This window comes from Heterocephalus glaber, unplaced genomic scaffold (genome assembly GCF_053883595.1).
Source record: "Heterocephalus glaber isolate CG9 unplaced genomic scaffold, H.glaber_assembly_v1.0 deba00001687, whole genome shotgun sequence".
Lineage (NCBI taxonomy): Eukaryota > Metazoa > Chordata > Mammalia > Rodentia > Bathyergidae > Heterocephalus > Heterocephalus glaber.
The window spans coordinates 16,104,895-16,123,451 of record NW_028258412.1 but is presented as its reverse complement, the minus strand read 5'-3'; the positions used below and the strand labels follow the sequence as shown (position 1 = coordinate 16,123,451).

The following is an 18,557-nucleotide window of genomic DNA, read 5'->3' as shown; positions in this document are numbered from 1 at the left end:
TAATGCACTTGGAAGTCTAATTTGCCTTGTGTTTCTCTCTCACTTATGAGAAACTGTTTCTGTGTTTGGAATTTTTTCTTTTATTGTGGGCTAATCTTTGGCTGGTCTTGATTTGTAGGGTTTTTTTAAGGCGTCTGGGTTGTGTTTGTTGTACCCTTGAGAAGATTCTGCCAGGTACTGAGAGACATGTTACCAACCTGAAAATGATTATTAGACTTGGGTTCTCCAACCATGTAGGGAGTATAAATTCCACCCCTGAACTTGTGTGAGGACAGATATGTGAGCTAAAGCTGCGGCAGACACGTTTCCAGGTAGGGTCTCCCCACCAATAGATGCCCCCTTCTTGCTTTTTTACTGAAGATGTGCAAGAGTGCAACTTCCTGCACAGCTCAGTTTTGATGTTCTCTTTTGCACTCGCCAGACTTAGGTTCTCCTGTTTCCCCAGCTCTCCAGGCTCTTGACGTTGGTGGGTGATCCCAGACCAGCCCCTGGCCTTGATGCTCACTCACTACCTCTCCAGTTTCAGTGCTTTCATCACTCTTGGCTCCCATGAATGTGCTTAGTTTCTTGTGAGCTGAGCAAGTGTGGGAAGGACTGTTTGGTAACAGACTGAGTCATGTCCAGCGTTTTCAGTGTGTGTCCAGGCATGCAAGGCTGCTGCCTTGTCAGCAGTAGAACCTCAGGACCCATGCAGTAGAAACAGTGCATTTCAGGTGTCCTGGAACATGGACATTGCAGAGAGGTATCCGTGGAAGCTTCCTCTGTTTTGGGTAGAATGAAACAGTTCCTTTGTATAAGCCAGCGGCAAGATCAGACATCCTGGAGTAGAGGAACTTGTTAAGCAATACGAAGAATATCAGGAATTTTTTGGGCCCCAGACGGGTAAGCTCCGATTTGCCTGGTATGGAGCCTGGGTCAGTTACCTGCAAGCACAAATGCAAACACTTAGCAAGAGGGTGTGACTAACACAGTTCCAGGCATATGCTGCAGGAGTGAATGCGTGACAGAAATTCTACCCCACAGAACTTCCATCCCAGTCTGAGAGAGTGTCTCCAGTGTGTGATCCAGGGCTTGGTAAGCTGTACCTGACCTGCCGAGGCTGCAGTCTCCTGAGGGACTCCCCCACACTCTGTGTTTGAGAGCCACTGGTCTGGGAGAGAGTGGAAGGAGGACAATGCATGGCTCAGGATCAGGTTGGCTCCACAGGGAGGTGAGCCTGGAGATGGTAAATACCTCCCCCCCTGTAAGCTGGGGCTTCATGGAGACAAGAGCAGAGTCCATGTGCATAGGGGGAAAGGAGAATGTGGGACCTCCTGGCTCTACTTTCCAGAATTTGCTGTCTTACTGTGACTTTTGCCCTCAGAGGAGCAAAAGTATTCAGTAGTGATGGAGAGGGATATGAAATAGAAAGAAATGTAAGCAGGCTCTGTCTCCAGGACTTGGAGGCAAGTCTTCTTTCTGTGCTTTTTCTCTCTTCCTCTGCTTCTGCCTAGTCCAGTCCAGCATCTCCTGACATTTTTGTTCTCTTTGCTACTGCCCTTTTTTATAGGTGGCAAACAAAAGATCTTTAACTTGCAAAGCTTTTAAAATGCTTCTGTCTTGTGAGAAAACCTGCCCACTCCTGACTGCCCTTCAGTATTTTGGTAAACTTAAATCACAGACTTCCTTTCCTCATTATCAGTATCAAGACACTAAGACTGCAAGGCTCCATAATCGGACGAGATCGTGATTTCTGTATGCAGGAGCTCATGGTTACTGTGGAGGCTAATGGCAGTTCCTGATTTCAGAAGAATTTGCCATGTTAAATCTTGTTCTTGCTGAGTGAGGAGGCTGTGCTTGCTTTGAGATCACCCCACCACAAGGACAGTAGCCATTTCATGGGATGGCCAGAAAGCAACATCTGGCCACCCTCAGTGGTCCAGGTCACACATGGGAGATGCAGGCCTCTCTGCCCTGGGCAGTCGCTGATGTGTCCCAGATGTTGAGCTGGTGGTCATTGCTTCCCTCCTGACTCTGTAACACTGCTCCTGCTGCTTAAGACACAGCTGCTAGGACACAGCTATCAGACGGTCAATGGTCTGCACAGAGAGGAGGCCCCGGGTGTGGAGGAGCAGGACAGCTGGTGGCCGGCAGCAGCTGGTGAGGAGGCAGACTCTAAACTGGCAGCAGACTAAGAATTCTGCACGTCATTGGTGTCCCTGTTCATTTCAATGCCTTGTACATTGATGGTGATTAATAAATATTTGTTGACTGGCTGTTGAATGAATTATAGCATTGTTTGTTTTATCTAAAAAGTATAAACAGGCCAGGGATGTAGCTTAGTGGTTCCATGCCTGCCTTGCAAGCACAAGGTCCTGAGTTCAATCGCTAGTACCAAAAAAAAAAAAAGTATAAACAATCCAAATAACCATCAGTATAGAATTATGTATGTAGAGAAATTCTGTGTAGCCACTCAAAAGAAGATGATGTATCTATAGATACTGTATCGGTCAGTGCTTACTAGAGAAACAGATATAATGCAAGATACACAAATATATAAGAATAGGGCCGGGGATTTAGCTCAGTGGTTTCGCCACCTGCTGCGCAAGTGCAAGGACCTGAGTTCGATCCTCGGTACCAAAAAAAACCCACACACACACATATATAAGAATTTACAAGATTGGCTTACAGTGGCCACCCACAGAGTCAGGTGTGTCTGAGTGCTGGAGATCTGAAGGGTCCAGTCAAAGGCCTGGAGCGCCATATAGTGTCTCCATGGGAGTCCATATCAGAAAGCCAAAGAGCTTATAATGGAAGACTGGAAGTCTACACTGGAGGCTGAAGGGTCTGTGTTAGAAGCCAGGAGATGATGTCCAAAGTGAAGGTGAAGGCTGCAGATCCTTCAAAGAAACAGAAGCAGGCCTGCCTTCTTCGTTTCCCCTTTATACTACTATTCAGGTGACAAGCTGCCCTAGGGTGGATCTTCTTTCTTCAGTAAATCGCCTCAGCCACACTCAGAACTATGCTGATCCAATTTAGTTGGGTGTTTCTTACTCAAGTTGACATAATCAGTTAACTATGACAGATACTAACAAGTAGAAAACAAGTTGTAAAACACTCCCCATGTGGGAAAAAAGTTATATAATATATTAAAAAAGAGAGACACTGGGAATGGTGGCAAATGCCTGTAATCTCAGCACTCAGGAGGCTGAAGCAGGAAGATCACAAGTTTGAGCGCAGCCTGAGCAATTTAGCAAATTCAACGCTAGCCTAGACTACACAGTGAGAGCCAGTCTCCAAAAACACCAAAAAACCTACCCCTAAAACAAAACACTGAGCCTCAGAAACATATTTGCATTTAAAAAGGCTAAAAAACATATACATCACACTGTGAAGATTATTCCTGAGAGATGGTGGATAGAGGTCTACCACTTTCCTTTGTTATGCAACTATTATGTTAGCATTTGTTGCGAGATGTATTATACAGTGCTTGAAATCAGAAAAGACATTGTAGAAATAGATTCAGAGAAATCAGAATAATTGATAAAATTGAGTGTTAAGTTCTTTTGCTGTCTTTGTCCCTCTCCTTTTTAAATGGTGACAGACAAAAGATCTTTAATTTGCAAAGACTAATTTTTATCAGAAGTAACTTAAGATCTGAAAAAAAAATTAGAAAATTTTCTGCCGAAGTCCCTTGTAAAGACGATGTTATTGTTTATATAGTGCTTTCTGTATCTGTGTGTCTTGTGCCTACAGACTACATTTCCTGTAGGTATCTTTACAGAACACAAACAATCTCCACATAATTTAGCTGTTTGGGGTAATTCCTAAAGAAATATCTAACGCCAATAAAATTTTCTCTCTTATCACTGGCTAAACTCTCCCCTAATATACATTTAGTACTTGACAGAAAAAATCCCCAACAACATCTATTGACCTGGTGGTCACATTAGTGCAGAATATTTTCTCCAAGATTGCAGCGATGGGTCGTTTTTTCCTTCTTTCCAGCATGTCTGTACACCTCTGAGAATGAGTCAAATGACCGTGGGTTGAGACTTGCCCAACTAGGGCAGTAAAGAGAAAAATTAGTCTAATGCATGGTCTTAACAAGAGGGAGAGTGTGAGCATGAATAATTAATCTCACTAGTCTGTGGCATTCAGATAAAATGAAGTCCCATTTGCTCAACCTTATTAAAAGAGAGAGAGTGCAGAGGGAGGGAGCCATGGTAAAGGTTGTTAAGGGACCAGTAACATGGAAGACCAGCCTTTGAGTCGGTAATGTGTTTTCTAATCTCTGTGGTCTTTAACTAAACACAGCGGTGAAGGTTCTCTTCTGGTAGTTCTGATTCGTTGAATTATTGAACATTTCAGAAACTACTTGACTCTTGACTGCTGACTTAGATGTCTTTATGATGAATTTGTAGAGTCTTTTTGGCGAGGTATTAGATCTCCCTGTATCACTCAGAAATGATTCATCTACTTGTCAAAAAGAACTTCTAGAAAAAGGAAAGATACAAACTGACTCAGTATTGGATTTCACTTCTTAATTTACCATGGACATGTTTCCAATTAAAGGACTAGCTTCCTACTATAGAAGTATTTTTTTAACAAGAAAATATGGACTCAAAATATGGAAAACTCTATAATAATAAGTAGGTGCAAAAGATTACTTTTTTAAAAAGTTAACAAATATTTTTAAAATTGACAGATAGTAGTGTGTATTTATAGGGTATAGTGTGGCATGTCAGTATGTGTATACAGCGAGTGATGATCAGATCTGGGTCACTGGCATATCCACTACTTCAGACTTGATTATTTCTTTGTGTTGGGAACATTTGAAAAAACAGCCATTTTGAAATTGTCACAAAATATTAGTTTTCTGATACACTTCTCAAGTTGCTGTGTTTGAATTTTTTTTGTCCTTCCAGTAATGGATTTTTAGGTTATTAGCTGAAAATAGATTTATTTCTATATTCTTGCTTGGAAGAATCTTATTTTGATTATTTTAGAATTGTTAAAATTTTCCTGAGTCAGAAACTTGTTTTAACTACATACTAGCTTGTTTTCTGTAATTTTATGAATTAAGAAGGCAGGTTGAGGGCCGAGGATTTAGCTCAGTGGTTCCACCACCTGCCTCGAAAGCGCAAGGACCTGAGTTCGATCCCCAGTACCAAAAAAAAAAAGGCAGGTTGAACTCTGAAGTTATCATTTTTCCTTCCAGATGCTGTTAGCAATCATTAATTAATATTATGGTAATCTTTATCAGGAATTTCACTTGTTAAAGATTCACTTGTTAGAAATGTGTGCTGACAGTGAGATTGGTAGTTTTCAGGGTAGAGGTGATTTAATTTATTATTAATTTCTCAATAAGACCATAAGATTCTGTATAGTGATGAGTGATAAATGTATAGGTTAAGGAAAGCATGTCATTTCTGTATGTGTGCTGTGAGGAGAATCTACAAAGCATTAGTATTAAGCTGTTGAGTTTAGTGCTAATTTTTAAATACTTGCCACATGATCAGCAGGATAGATGGTCTGCTTAGAAGGTGGGATGGGTCTGTGTCAGCAGAGACTTTGACTGTGACTTTGGGGCAGGGCTATTTAACTTCTCAGCACCTACCACAGTGGCCAGAGCTAGGACTTGTAAAAGACAGTATAGTACTCATCCTTTATTTCTACCCACCCCCTTTGCTGGAGAGAGGGCTCAGAAGTAGTTGAAGATGATGACTGCATTGTCTGGAGATCAAAAGCACCTTCTTCCTTTCTTTCATACCTTATGGGCCAGAGCTTCATTCATTTAGCAAGGGAGAGTGGGAAAAAGTTTATTTGATTTGGAGTTTATTTAAAGGAATCATCTGCTGGTTAACCATGCTTCATCTTCCCAGATACATATACTGTTCATTCTTTTCATTCTATGGTATAAATACAGGAATAGAGCCCCACCTCCAACCCCTGGTCATTTACAAACTTCCTGATCCCTTCTTAGCATTCTCATTAATTCCAAATCAGATGTAGTCAGTGATCCTTAGTTTCCGCCCTTTTTTCTGTTAAAGAATTGGGATACCTTGACTTGGGATAGATAGCTCGGGGCAGAGCCCTTGCTTGCTAAGCACAAGGCCCTGGATTCCTTCCCCAGCACCACAATAACAACAAAAACAACAAATTCCTAGTTTCCCATTTGGTGTTTTTCCTTTGTGTCCTATAAGCCTGTTTGTACCTTGACCTGAGGAACTCTTTGATTTTCCGCCATCAATTTTTGCATTTCCTTTTGTCATTCTAATGGCCACATCCCTACACTATCAGTATAGGTACAGAACATTTTCTTTAGCAGGGGGAGAGTGGAGTGCTTATGCTTTGTATGATGGGGAACCTGGAAATGTTTGATGTTGGTCTGGTGTATGGACTTCAGCACCCACATTGTTTCTCCTCCTCTCTCAGATTCTGGTGTACAGCCTGGAAGCAGAACGCTGCCTCTCGAAGCTGGGTAATGCACTTGGTGACTTCACTTGTGTCAACCTCAGAGACAGCCCTCCCAACCTCATGGTCAGCGGCAACATGGACAGAAGGTATGTCTGATTTGAAAAGGCAGCATTTGGTGGCACTGCCTTCTGCGGAGGCTTGGCCTGCCAGCTTCCAGAGTGCTGGCTGGTCTCTGCCACATATACTCCCCAGTTCTCACACTATAGCTTTGCCCACCTGAGTTCAGCCCCAGCAGACTCTGAACTTGGAGAACAGAGTCTTGCATTAGGTAATAGTTGGATCTAGCTGTGTCTCTGTTTCATTTCTGAAGCACCACAGGATGGTTTTCTTTTAGGCCAGTTGGTGGACACAGTTGGTGGAAGGTCCAGTGAGACCACTTGGAATATCTTTTGTCCCCCCACTGCAAAATTTGCTTGGCATTTAAAAGCTCACTTTCTAATATTAAAAACAACAACCTAAGGGATGAATCATGTTCAACAAAATAGGGTTGCCTGCCAAATGATGTCAAGAGTGTATTTCAGAACACTATGGTGTCCCTCTGGTGATGAAGGAAAAACGAGACTTGATGTGAACAGATTCCAGTTTCTATTTAGCTGATTAGCAGCCTTCTCTTTAACGCATTGGCTTAGGGAGTCGGATTTTCCCGATGCAGGGTCCAGTGCCAGGCCCAGACGCTCCGGGAACCATCAGCACAAAAGGATTAAAGTGTTTGAAAAGACCCTCCAAGTCCAAATTTTAAGTTTTCCCTCCTCCTGCCCCCTCTCCCCCTTGCCTTTTCTTTTCCTTTTCTTTCTTTCTGTCTTTTTTTGGCTGGTTATCTACTGTGTCTGATCCAGTGCCCCGAAGAGAGGTAGCATGGCTGCAGGCCAGGGTCTGCTGGCGCTCCTCCCCTGGGCCCAGCCCCGGGCTGCAGGTGGTGAGCTGCTCGGTGGTGGGTATCAGCTCGTGAGGCAGGCACTCCTCTGTGCCAAATCCCAGCAGTGCAGCAGCTTGCAAAAATAATTATTTTATCAGATAATATTTTCAACTCCTGACCTTCACCTCTGTAGCTTCTCACCGCCCACTTAGAACAAAAAGATAATGTGAGTATGCTCTTTTGGGAAAAAGTATTGATCATTTTTTCTCAAGGCTGCCTCACACAGCTGATATTCTGATGATTGAGAATTGAACTCTGAGCTCAGTTTATGTCCAGGCTTGGTACGTGGCCCCACATCTAGCTCAGCAAATGAAACCGAGCTTTACCTGATAGGTTCTCCACATGTGAGTCTCGAAGCTACTTTTTTTCGAGGAGAGCATCTGTAGAGGGCTTTTGGGGACAGCCAAATGGAAAGGTTTGGGACTGTAGTTTGTGTCCCAGAGTTTGTTTGCAGTGTGAACACTTACATGTTCAGCCAGAGAGAGGCCAGCTCACAGGAAACCAAAACCGTGTTCCAGAGAAGAGACCTCTGCTTTCTGCATACTTTAGCTCACTTAGCTCTAGGAAAGGTAGACCACAGTCAGCTGTATGGCAAGCTGTGTCTGGGAGACCTATGTATACTCAGTACAGCTGTCTTTTTGCTCTGGAGCAGGATGCTTCCTCATGTCCCTGCTGCCAGAAGAGGAGCCATGGGCTCACTGTGAAAGGCCTCTCTGGTTTGTGTGAAGACCAAATTTGACCATGCTAAGTCCACTCTATTACAAAGGCAGTATTACGTTTTTTTAAAGGCCTTTGGCTCTGTGGATGAAAATAACAGACTGGTAACTTACAGTTGGGGGGTGGGTTGTCCAAAGTGCTGTTTAATCAAGCTAGTCCTGTCACTGACCACTGCTGACACATGGGACTAGCTTCATATGTAAGAAAACTCTTTAACAAGTCAAAATAGTAGGGTCTGCCATATGCACTTGAAATACCAAGGTTAAAAATGTTTTGTTTTAAATAAAAATTGTACATCTAGAAAAAGGAATCTATACTTTGTAGTATGGTGGAAGGAAGCCTTGCTTTTTTTCCCCCCAAAGATTTGGTACTGAGTAAGACCTCATTAGAGATGCACTCCCAGGCCTGTAAGCTTGTGTTTTATTTCAGAAGGAGTAAGGGGTCAAATGCTGTGAGGAGAACTATGTCCTTGGCTGTCACTTAATGACGGATGAAATTTTAAGAACTCCTGGGACCTTCTTATTTTCTGAAAAAAACAAACAAACCTTAATTTCCACTGCATTCTCTTAGTACTTTATAAATAGCTTGAGAATGAAATGAACTTTAAAGACATATAAAACTGTTTCTGGTTAAGACAAAAATAAATCATCTTTTATTAAAGTAAGGAAAGCAGCTTGAGTAGTTTGCAAACATGGGTGGAGTATTAAGAGTTTTACTTTGAGGAGAAAAATAGACATCAATTAAAAATTGAAAAGTACTTAGCCTGTTACCCTTTCCAGAGCAAAAAGAACAGAGTATAAATAGAGTCTACCAGAGAATAGGAAGACAGTTAGGGCAGAAACTGAGTGGTTGTCAGATTGTGTTCTTCCCTGGCTGAGGAGCATGGTAGAGGGGCTCTACCCAGAGTGTTATCAGTGTAGATCAGTGAGTTTTTCAAAGTGCGGATTTTCTCTTTCGTGGTACATCATGAAGAAAGGACAAGGAGGAATGTTAGAGAAGTGTGAGGTATCAGGATGGATGATGTATCCACCTTGGTCACCATGGTGTCTGTGTCTGGCTCAGTGCTGCCTGACATTTTTTGTATTCGTTTCCAGGTGTGCCTTTTTAATTTTACTTTTATTTAGTATTTTTCACATCTGTGACATCAGGACATATTATTTACAGTGGCATCATAAAATTAATTGGCAGCATTTTTAAACATTGCATAAAATAATGCTCCTTTGGCAATCTATGGTGTTAAATGAAAGTTAAGTGTTAACTGAAGGCAAGATAAATAGTTTAGGAATTATGGCATTTATGAGAAGTTTGAGTTAAAAAGTCTGCAGGAATTTTTTTGTTTTTGCTTAAATTCTAAATTGATCTTTGGAATCTAAATTTATATGTCTTCCACCAAGTTTGAGAAGTTTTCAGTCATTATTTCTTCCTGTAGTTTTCTTGCATGGGACTCATCCTCCTTTCCTTCTGGGACTTCGGTGATGAGTGTTAGACCATTTGCTCTTGTCCAGCGGGTTACCAATGCTGTTCATTTGCCTTTCCAAACCATCCTCTGTGTTAAAAGACTGCATAATTTCTACCAGTCCATCGTCAGGTTTACTGTTTCCTGTGTCATTTCCACTCTGCCGTTGAGCCCATCCAGAAGTTTATTTCAGATTTTGTATTTTTGGGTTCAAAATTTCTATTAGGGTTCTTATTTCTCTGCGGACAAGGCACTGTCTTCCTCATTATACCTTCATCTCATGGAATATAGTTACATCAGGGGCTTTAAAGCTGTTGGTGATTCCCCAGATTATTAGGGTTGATATTTAGTACTTGTTTTTCCCTTGACCATGGGTCACATTTCCCCATTTCATTTTGTTTGAGGTATGTCAAGTAATTTTGGATTATATCCTGGACATTATGAGTATATTATGTTATGTACGTTGGATCCTGTTATATAATTCTCAGGAGAAGGGTTTTTTGGTTTCTTTGGTTGTTTTTTTTTGGTACCGGGGATCGAACTTGGGACCTTGCACTTGGGAGGCAGGCGCCGGAGAAGGGTAATTTTTTTAAAGCAGGAAATCACCTTGGTTAGATTCACACTGCACTCACCATCCTGCTTTCTGTGGGTGGTGCCTCCAGCACTGGCCCAATTTCCAGAGCCTGTGCTATGCTGGGGTTTTTTGTTGTCTTTTTTTCCCATTAAGTTGATTGGTACATTTTCGGTATAAAATACAGTTACATTCATCATTGGGATCTTGTACCTTTACATGAGTATCTTGGTTCTTATTTTTTTCCCCTTTCCCTGTCCTCCCTTCACCCCCTCCACCCTTCCCTATTTGCAAAGACCTTGTTTCCATTTTTTTTTTCCTCTTTTCATATCTTTTCCTTTCCCTTTTTTCCCTTCCCCTACCCTTCTCAATTCCCCTGGTCTTTTAGACTTTTTCTTCCTGTTACACAATATCAATTATACATTTTTTAAATTACAATATTAAGATCTAAGAGACATTACCACAGATTTTACAGAATTTAAAAGGATATAGAAGGCATATTACAAAAATCTTTTTTGAAATAAATTTGACAGCTTCTAAGAAGTACCTTGGAAGACAAATCAATGAAACTAACTCTGGAGGAAATAAAACATTTGAATAGCACCTATTAAAGAAAGTATATTCCTAGCTTGAAAACCTACCTATATGACAACAGCAGGCTCATAACCATTTTAACTGATAAATTATATCAAACAATTAAAGCAGAAAAAAGGAACACTTCTCCCCTCATTTTAGGAACTCAACATTGTGCTGATCCTAAAACTGGATAAAGATAATAGAAGAAAAAAGTATGAACATAGACAGAAATTTGTTTAGCAAAACTATTGGAAGTCAGATCTGGCAGGATGTAGAAAGTGGTTTTATTATAGGGATGGCAGTGTTGGTTCAGCATTGGAAGATCCACCCCCAAAAGTCATCATTTAAATAGAGGAAAGGAAAAAGCCATATGATCCTGTCACTAGTTGGAGAAAAAGTATTGGACCAAATTCTACAGCTGTTCATGGTAAAAGCTATCAGGAGCCTAGAAGTAGAACAGGACTTCTCAACAGATTAAAGTCATGTACTCCATACTTCCAGCGAGAATGCCTTATATAAATGGAGAAGATACAGTGCTTTCTCCTTCAGGTGGGGAACAAGGGCAGATATGCTTACTCTTTATCTGTCCATTAAACTTTGAAACCTAGTCCCCACCAAAATAGTCTGGCAATAAAATGACACAACTAGGATAGGATTGGCACAGCAGAAGCAAAATCTTTATATGTAAATGAAATGATCATCTACAGAGAAAATACTAAGAAATCTCGAGCCCCTAGAACTTGTATTTGAATTTAGCAGGATTAGAAAACACAAGATATATATAAAAATTCAGGTCTGTGTATACTTGCTATAAATGAAGAATTAGATATTGCAATTTAAAAGTTATGTAGGAGTACAAAAGACCTAGAAAAGTTAAAAACAAAAACCAAAACAGTGTTGGAAGACGTTTAGTACCTAATTTTAAGACTTCTTCGAAAGCTACAGTAATCAAGGCAGTGTTGGTGTAAGGAAAGACATATAGATCATTGGAATAAAACAGAGAATCTAGAAGTAGAACCACACATATATGGTCCACTGAGTTTTGAAAGATTATTTAACATTAGCATTTTATAGAATATAAACTCAATTTAAGAGCCGAGGAAGAGATAGTGTTTTCAGCAAATGGCACTGGAACACCTGGTATCTGTATATAAAAAATTAACCTCAACCCTTTATTTCCATACATGAAAATAACTTGAAGGGATCTATGAACCTAAATAAGAAAGCCTAAAAGTATAAAACTGTAAGAAGAAATTATAAGGGAAAATATTTATGAATTCAGGGTAGGCAAGAACTACCTAGGATATAAAAAACATGATGTATAAAAGAAAAAAATTGATAAATGGGATTCCATCAAAATTTAGAACTTTAAATGACATCATTAAAATGAAAAGTCCTTAAACAGACCATATTTACAATCCATATAACCTGTGACCAGAATATATAAAGAATTCTTAGAGCTCATTAATAGACAACCCAATTAAAATGTAGACAGAAGATGATAAATAGCCAGTATAGCACAAGGAATGGTGTGCAACTCTAGAATCTAAAAAATACTAATCAGTACAATAATAAGATTGAATTATACACTCATTAGGGAGATGAAGTTAAAGTTTTAAAAGCCTTGTCCTGACTTTTTCTTTTTGTTGGATTCTCCCCCTTTGTGTTTAATTTGTCACACCCAATGGATTCATTCTGCTGGGTTTCCTGGGGTTGTGATCCTCATTGTCTTTTCCTAGGGTATTGTCTAAAATTTTTTGGAGTGCCAGTTTGGTATTCATGAAGTTCCTGAGGTGCTCTTTGTCATGAAAGTATCTTATTTCTCCATCAATTTTGAAAGATAGTTTTGCAGGGTACATCGATCTGGGTTGGAGGCTGTTTTCCTTTAGGGCTTGAAATACGTTACTCCAAGCTCTTCTTGCCTTGAGGGTTTGCATTGAGAAGTGTGCTGTGATTCTGATGGGCTTTCCTTTGTATGTGATTTGTTTCTTTTCTCTCACTGCTTGTAGAATTTTGTTCTTCTGTTGGATTTCTGGAATTCTAACTATTATATGCCTATGTGTAGTTTTTTTTGATTAAGCCTAGCTGGAGTCCTATATGCCTCACTTATCTGTATGTCAAGTTCTTTTCCCCTGCTTGGGAAGTTTTCTGCCATCACTTCTGTGAACAGTTTTTTTATGTCATCTGCACTCTCTCCTCTTTCTTCATTGACTCCAATCAGTCTTATGTTATTCTTCTTTGCATCGTCTAGCAGCTGCTGGATTGATTTATCGTGTTCCCTTACAATTTTAAAGCAATTTTTCTTTTCCTCCTCACTAATTGCAATCTTATCTTCTATATGTGACATTGTATCCTCACATTGGTTCATTCTGCTGTGCAGACTTTCAGTGGAGTTTTTCATCTCTTGGAAATCTGTTTGTATCTGTTTTATGGATTCCATTTGTTTCCTATGTTGGGATTCCATCATGTTCCTCAGATCCTCTATTTTTTTATCTGTGTCCTCTCTAGATTTATTAATCATGTCTTGCACCATGAGCAAAATCTTTGCTGTTATCTGAGTAATTATTTCTGATTTCATTTTTCCCAGATCCTCTTTTGTTGCCAGTTCAGAGAGTCCAGGTGGTTGTGTATCATATTGTTCCATCTCGTTTCCCTTTGGGGTTGCTGTAGGTGATCCAGAAGTCTGTTTTTGAGACTTGTTTACGTGTCTTCTCATTACCATGGGAGGGGGTGCTTCTGGTGCTCATGCGGCCCACCTTCTCTGCCCTAGGAGCGTGGCATGGCGGTGAGGGAGCTTCCTTCCGGGTTCTGGGACTGGCTCAGCTTCTCTGCCCTAGGAGCTTGGGATGGCGGTGCGGGAGCTTCCTTCCGGGTGCTGGGACTGGCTGAGCTTCTCTGCCCTAGGAGCCTGGGATGGCAGTGGGGGAGCTTCCTTCTAGGTGCTGGGACCGGCTCAGCTTCTCTGCCCTAGGAGCCTGGGATGGAGGCGGGGAGCTTCCTTCCGGGTGCTGGGACCGGCTGAGCTTCTCTGCCCTAGGAGCCTTGGGATGGCAGTGGGGGAGCTTCCTTCCGGGTGCTGGGACCAGCTGAGCTTCTCTCTGGAATCGTGATTTCCATCTAGAGTAGAGCGTCCTCAGCTAGTGACACTGAAGCTCATGGGGACCAGCGCTGTCAGCTGCGAGGTTAGCAGCATGGTAGAGCAGCGTCAGGCAGGCACGGAAGTGTTCCTGAAACCAGTGGTAGCTGCTGGCTCCTAAAGGCACAACAAGGACTGTGCTATGCTGTGTTGGCATGACCTGCACACAAGCCATGCAGGGCTTAGTCTGAAGTTTGGCAGTGCTTTCAATCTTGGTTGAATTCTCAGAGCCATTGCTAAGCCACTTTGGATCTGTCCTGCACACTCCAGGATGAGCCTGGGACTCATACATGCTCACTCAGTGCTATGGGGTCCCCTTCTTCCTCCTCCTTTCTTAATCCTTATACTTTCCAGCACTTGGGGGCCCCTTCCTCTGGTCCTCTCATCAGAAGATGGGGTTTCTATGAGTTTGCCTGCCTACATCACCATCTCCACATCACTCTGTGCCTGAGAACTGTTCTTGGGTAGAGCCACAAAAGAAAAGAGAGGGGAAGTCCCCACAGACTCCCATACCCACTCTCTGGTCTGCAGGGGTCCCTTTCACTGGTTCCTCTGGTTAGAAAGGTAAGGCTTCCACCTGAGTTGGACCCTCCCACACCACATCCCACACCACCATGAACAGCAGGGGAGCCCTATTGGGCAAGGCTGAAAAAGAACCCCGGAGAGAGAGGGAAATGCTTCCCTGCACAGCATTTCCCCAGGCGGGACTCTCTTCCATGACCGTCACTTGAATCTACTTGCCGCAGTCCCCAGCAGTCTGGTTTTCCTACTTCATTCATAGGTTTTGGTGGTGGTCAGCCTGAGAGGCAGCATTGGGCTTACTGTGTCTTGGGCACAATGGGACTCCCACTTTCTTGTCCACAGTTTAACTAACACTGTAGCTGGCCATCAAGGCTGTGCTGAATGTGATTCCTTCCTATTGTGTTACGCTGGGCATTCCCACCTGTGGTCTGCTCATCCTCACGCATGACATCAGAGGTCTAGAATGGAGAAGCTTACTGTGCCCTGCTAGGGAGAATCAGGGTAAGTTGGTGCCAAGAGCAAATGTTGACTGTTACTGGCTTGCTAAGGCTAACCCTAACACATCATTCACTGAACCAGGAAATCCTGCAGCCCTCTCCCTATTCTGGTTTGTTTTCTATTTTTAGCAGCTTTATTGAGATAGAATTTGGGACAGAGTCTTTTTTTTTTTTTTTTTTTTTTTTGGTACCGGAGATCGAACTCAGCACCTTGTGCTTGCAAGGCGGGAAGCAGAACCACTGAGCTAAATCCCTGGCCCCAAGATAGAATTTGTATACCATAAAATTCAGCAGTTTAGATTGCATAATTTAGTGTTTTTAGTGGGATAAGTTTATATACCCATCACCACAGTCTTATTTTTATTTTTTTGCTTTACCCTTTCATTTTCTTATTTATATTTTTATTGAGATATATTTCACATACAACAAACTCACAATCAATTTTAGAATTGGTTCATCACTACAGATAGAAACTATATACCCATTAACAGTGATTGCCTGTTTCCCCTAATCTGTCCAGCTCTATGCAACCACTAATCTACTTTCTTTCTGTATGAATTTACCTGTTCTGGACATTTCATCCAAATAGAATCAATTATGACCCCTTGGGACTGGCTCCATCCACTTAGCATATTGTTTTCAAGATAAACCCCACAGTAGCATGAATCAGTGCATCATTCCTTTTTATGGTCAAATAATATCCTATTGTATGGATAGACCATGTTCATTTCATTTATCTATTCATTAGTTAATGGAATTTGGGTTGTTTCCACCTTGTGACTCTCATGAATAATGCTGCTGTTATCATAATTCGTGTGTATGTTTTTGTGTGTATGTATGTTTTCAATTCCCTTGGGTGTATGTACTCAGGAGTAGAATTGCTGGCCTGTGTGATAATTCTGTGTTAAACCATCTGAAGAATTGCCAGGCTCTTTTCTAAAGTGGCTGTGCCATTTCATGGCCACCAGCACTGTGAGGGGTCCAGCTTCTCCATATCCTCACCAACATGTGCTCTTATTGTCCCTGAGGATGGTCATCCTAATGAATGTGGAGTGGTATCTCCTTGTGGCTTTGATTTGCATTTCCCTGATGTTAATGTTAGATATCCTTTCATGTAGTTTTTGCCCATTTGTGTATCTTTTTTGAGAGAAGTCTATCCAAATCCTATTTTTAATTGGGTTATCTTTTTATCATTGTGTGTGTGTGTGTGTATGTATGTGTGTCCCTTATCAGACATAATTTGAAGATATTTTCTCCCACTCTGTGGGTTGTCTTTTCACATTCTCTGTAATATCCTTTGAAGCACAAAAGTGTTTAATATTGATGAAGTTTGGTTTATCTGTTTTTTTCTTTTGTCACTTGTGTGTGCTATTAGTGTCATATATAAGAAACCATTTCCAAACCGACAGTCACAAGATTTACCCCTGTGATTTCTTCAAAGAGTATTATAGTTTCAGTTTTTTACACTGAAGTATGTGGCCCAGCAGGAGTTAATTTTTGTATACTGTGAGGGCTGGAGGTCCGGCTTCATTCTTTAGCATGTGCACATCCAGTTGTCCTAGCACCATCTGTTGAAGGCTATTCTTTCCCACAGAATTGTCTTAAAAATCAAGTGACCATAAATTTGAGGGCATATTCTAAACTCATCTCAGTTCCATTGACCTGTATGTCCATGTTTTGCCAGTACCACACTGTATTGATTACCTGTGGCTGTTTGATTAAGATATGCTAGGTATTATACAGTAAGCTACCAGATGTCGGGCACAGGCATCAAAATAAAAAAACTTGCATTGGAATCTTTGTGTAAAACATGGATATATGAAATATTCCTATGATAAACATTTTAAATATTAAAATTAACTAAAAGTTTTGGTATTTCCAATATAGGATCAGGTGCCTTATTATTTTATCAGTAGATCCGTGACCACCATGGTTCACAGGCTGCCTTGTTGTGGATCTCAGTATTTGGGGTTTAACAAGATTCTTCTAGACCATCTAGTGCTGAGCCAGCAGAGGAAACAGGTTCAGAAAGGTTTAGAGACCATTCCATAGGACTTGTTACTCTTGCCCATATTGATTTTATGTTCTGTGTACAAAGAACTCTATTCCTCAGAGAAACAGCTTTAAAACAGTGCGCTAAGCTTAGCCTAGTTGGAGGAAACTAAGCAGATTACCTGAAAATACACATTTTTCCAGTTGCTGTTTAAAATGAATCATTCACTAAAGGCCAGTATCAGTGCTATATAGATAAAGCTATTGATTTTGGCAGGGAAGGTTATATTTAAAATCCTCTTTAATAGCTCAGGTTCAATGAGATCTAACAGACTCACATAGTGATTTCTTTTTAAAAAATATCAGTGTTCTTGATTAATTCGGTCATGTAAAAAAGCCTGCTGCATTTGAATGCTTTATTGCTTATCCCCTTTATTTTCTGGATAGAAATATAGCCGAAGGTCAGGTCCTTCTTAATGAAACTCCCGAGCCAGAGTTTGAAATAGGCTTCAGTTTGCCACCAAATAGAGTTTGCCTTATTATTGTATGGGACTATTTAATCCAAACCAATAGGAAGCAAGCCCTGAGTTGTGTGTGACCCCTAATTAAAGAGTCTCCGAGCTTCCTTTCTGCCTGACAAATAGAAAGTTGTAGTGTGCTTGTGGTACGCTGCCTGCTGTTAGAGAGCGCGAGAATGGGGCGTAAATGTTGCATTCGCTCCATCTGCAAGTGTTATAATAAGTTATTCAAAGCTCTTAACACAGGACCAACCAGAGCGTGCCTCCCTCTCAGTTCCAGCACGTTTTCCTGCCCATCAGATGGATGCTCCTCTGCTGGAGTCTTTGGAAGGTTCTGGTGTCTTTTGTTTTAATTGGCGGGCTAGAGCCGGCTCCTATGGTGTGATTTTCATTAGAGAGGGGCTGCAGAGAGCGAGTGTTGGAACAGTCCTCCAAGCCCAACCATGAATATTAAACATAATACAATTACAGCTTTCGGACCAATTATTTTTCTTTTCAGTGGGCAAAGTTGATGAAATATTTTCTAGATGGAGATTCGCAGTATCTACCATTGGCTTCTTTCTGTCCCTGGAACCAGCTGTCCTGGCATATCTTTGTGCCCATTTGCTGTTCTACCTGTTTCCTGGCGTTGAGGATTCAATTTGAGCACCAAGGTTACAGGCTTTCCCAAGGTACACTGCATTTCAAGTTGGTACTGCACATGTCAGATGTTCGAGGCCGATACCTGGTTCTTAATGTGAATTTGATGACTTGGGTGGATTTAGCACACTGTGGTGTTTGCTGTTTCTGTCTGTCAACAAGAGCCAAAGTGCTGCCTCTCTAAGGAGATGTCAGAAAAATACTTCTCCTTTTTTCCTATGGGGAGAAGTTCAAGTCTGTTTTGGCCCATTTTTGTTTTCCTTAGTGATATCAAATATACTACTGCTGTATCTTTTGGTGTATTTGTTTATTTTGTTTGGAGCCATCCATGCTGGTATCTAAATACAATAGGAAAACAGATGGCAAACTTTGAACTTCTGGACCAAATTTGTGTTTGCCTTTGTCTCCTTAACAGCCAAACTGTAAATTATGGAGTATAAATATTCAACAGAGGAGCTCTTTATGGAAATCACCGCAGCAAAACAGACCCTTAGTAACCAAACATGCACTGAAAATTACTCGGCCTAAAATTTTCTGCCTGCCCCCAACTCAATCCTT

At 41.2% G+C, this 18,557-nt stretch overlaps 1 protein-coding gene across 3 annotated transcripts in view; it reads left to right on the top strand.

Annotated features, from left to right (window-relative positions):
• Fbxw8 (F-box and WD repeat domain containing 8) overlaps positions 1-18,557 on the top strand; it is a 117,802-nt gene that overhangs the window by 82,923 nt on the left and 16,322 nt on the right. For all 3 annotated transcript variants that reach the window (XM_021257386.2, XM_004843712.4, XM_021257388.2), the window contains exon 8: positions 6,418-6,545. In XM_021257386.2, the coding sequence (XP_021113045.1) occupies positions 6,418-6,545 (128 nt within the window). The remainder of the gene's footprint in view (positions 1-6,417; positions 6,546-18,557) is intronic.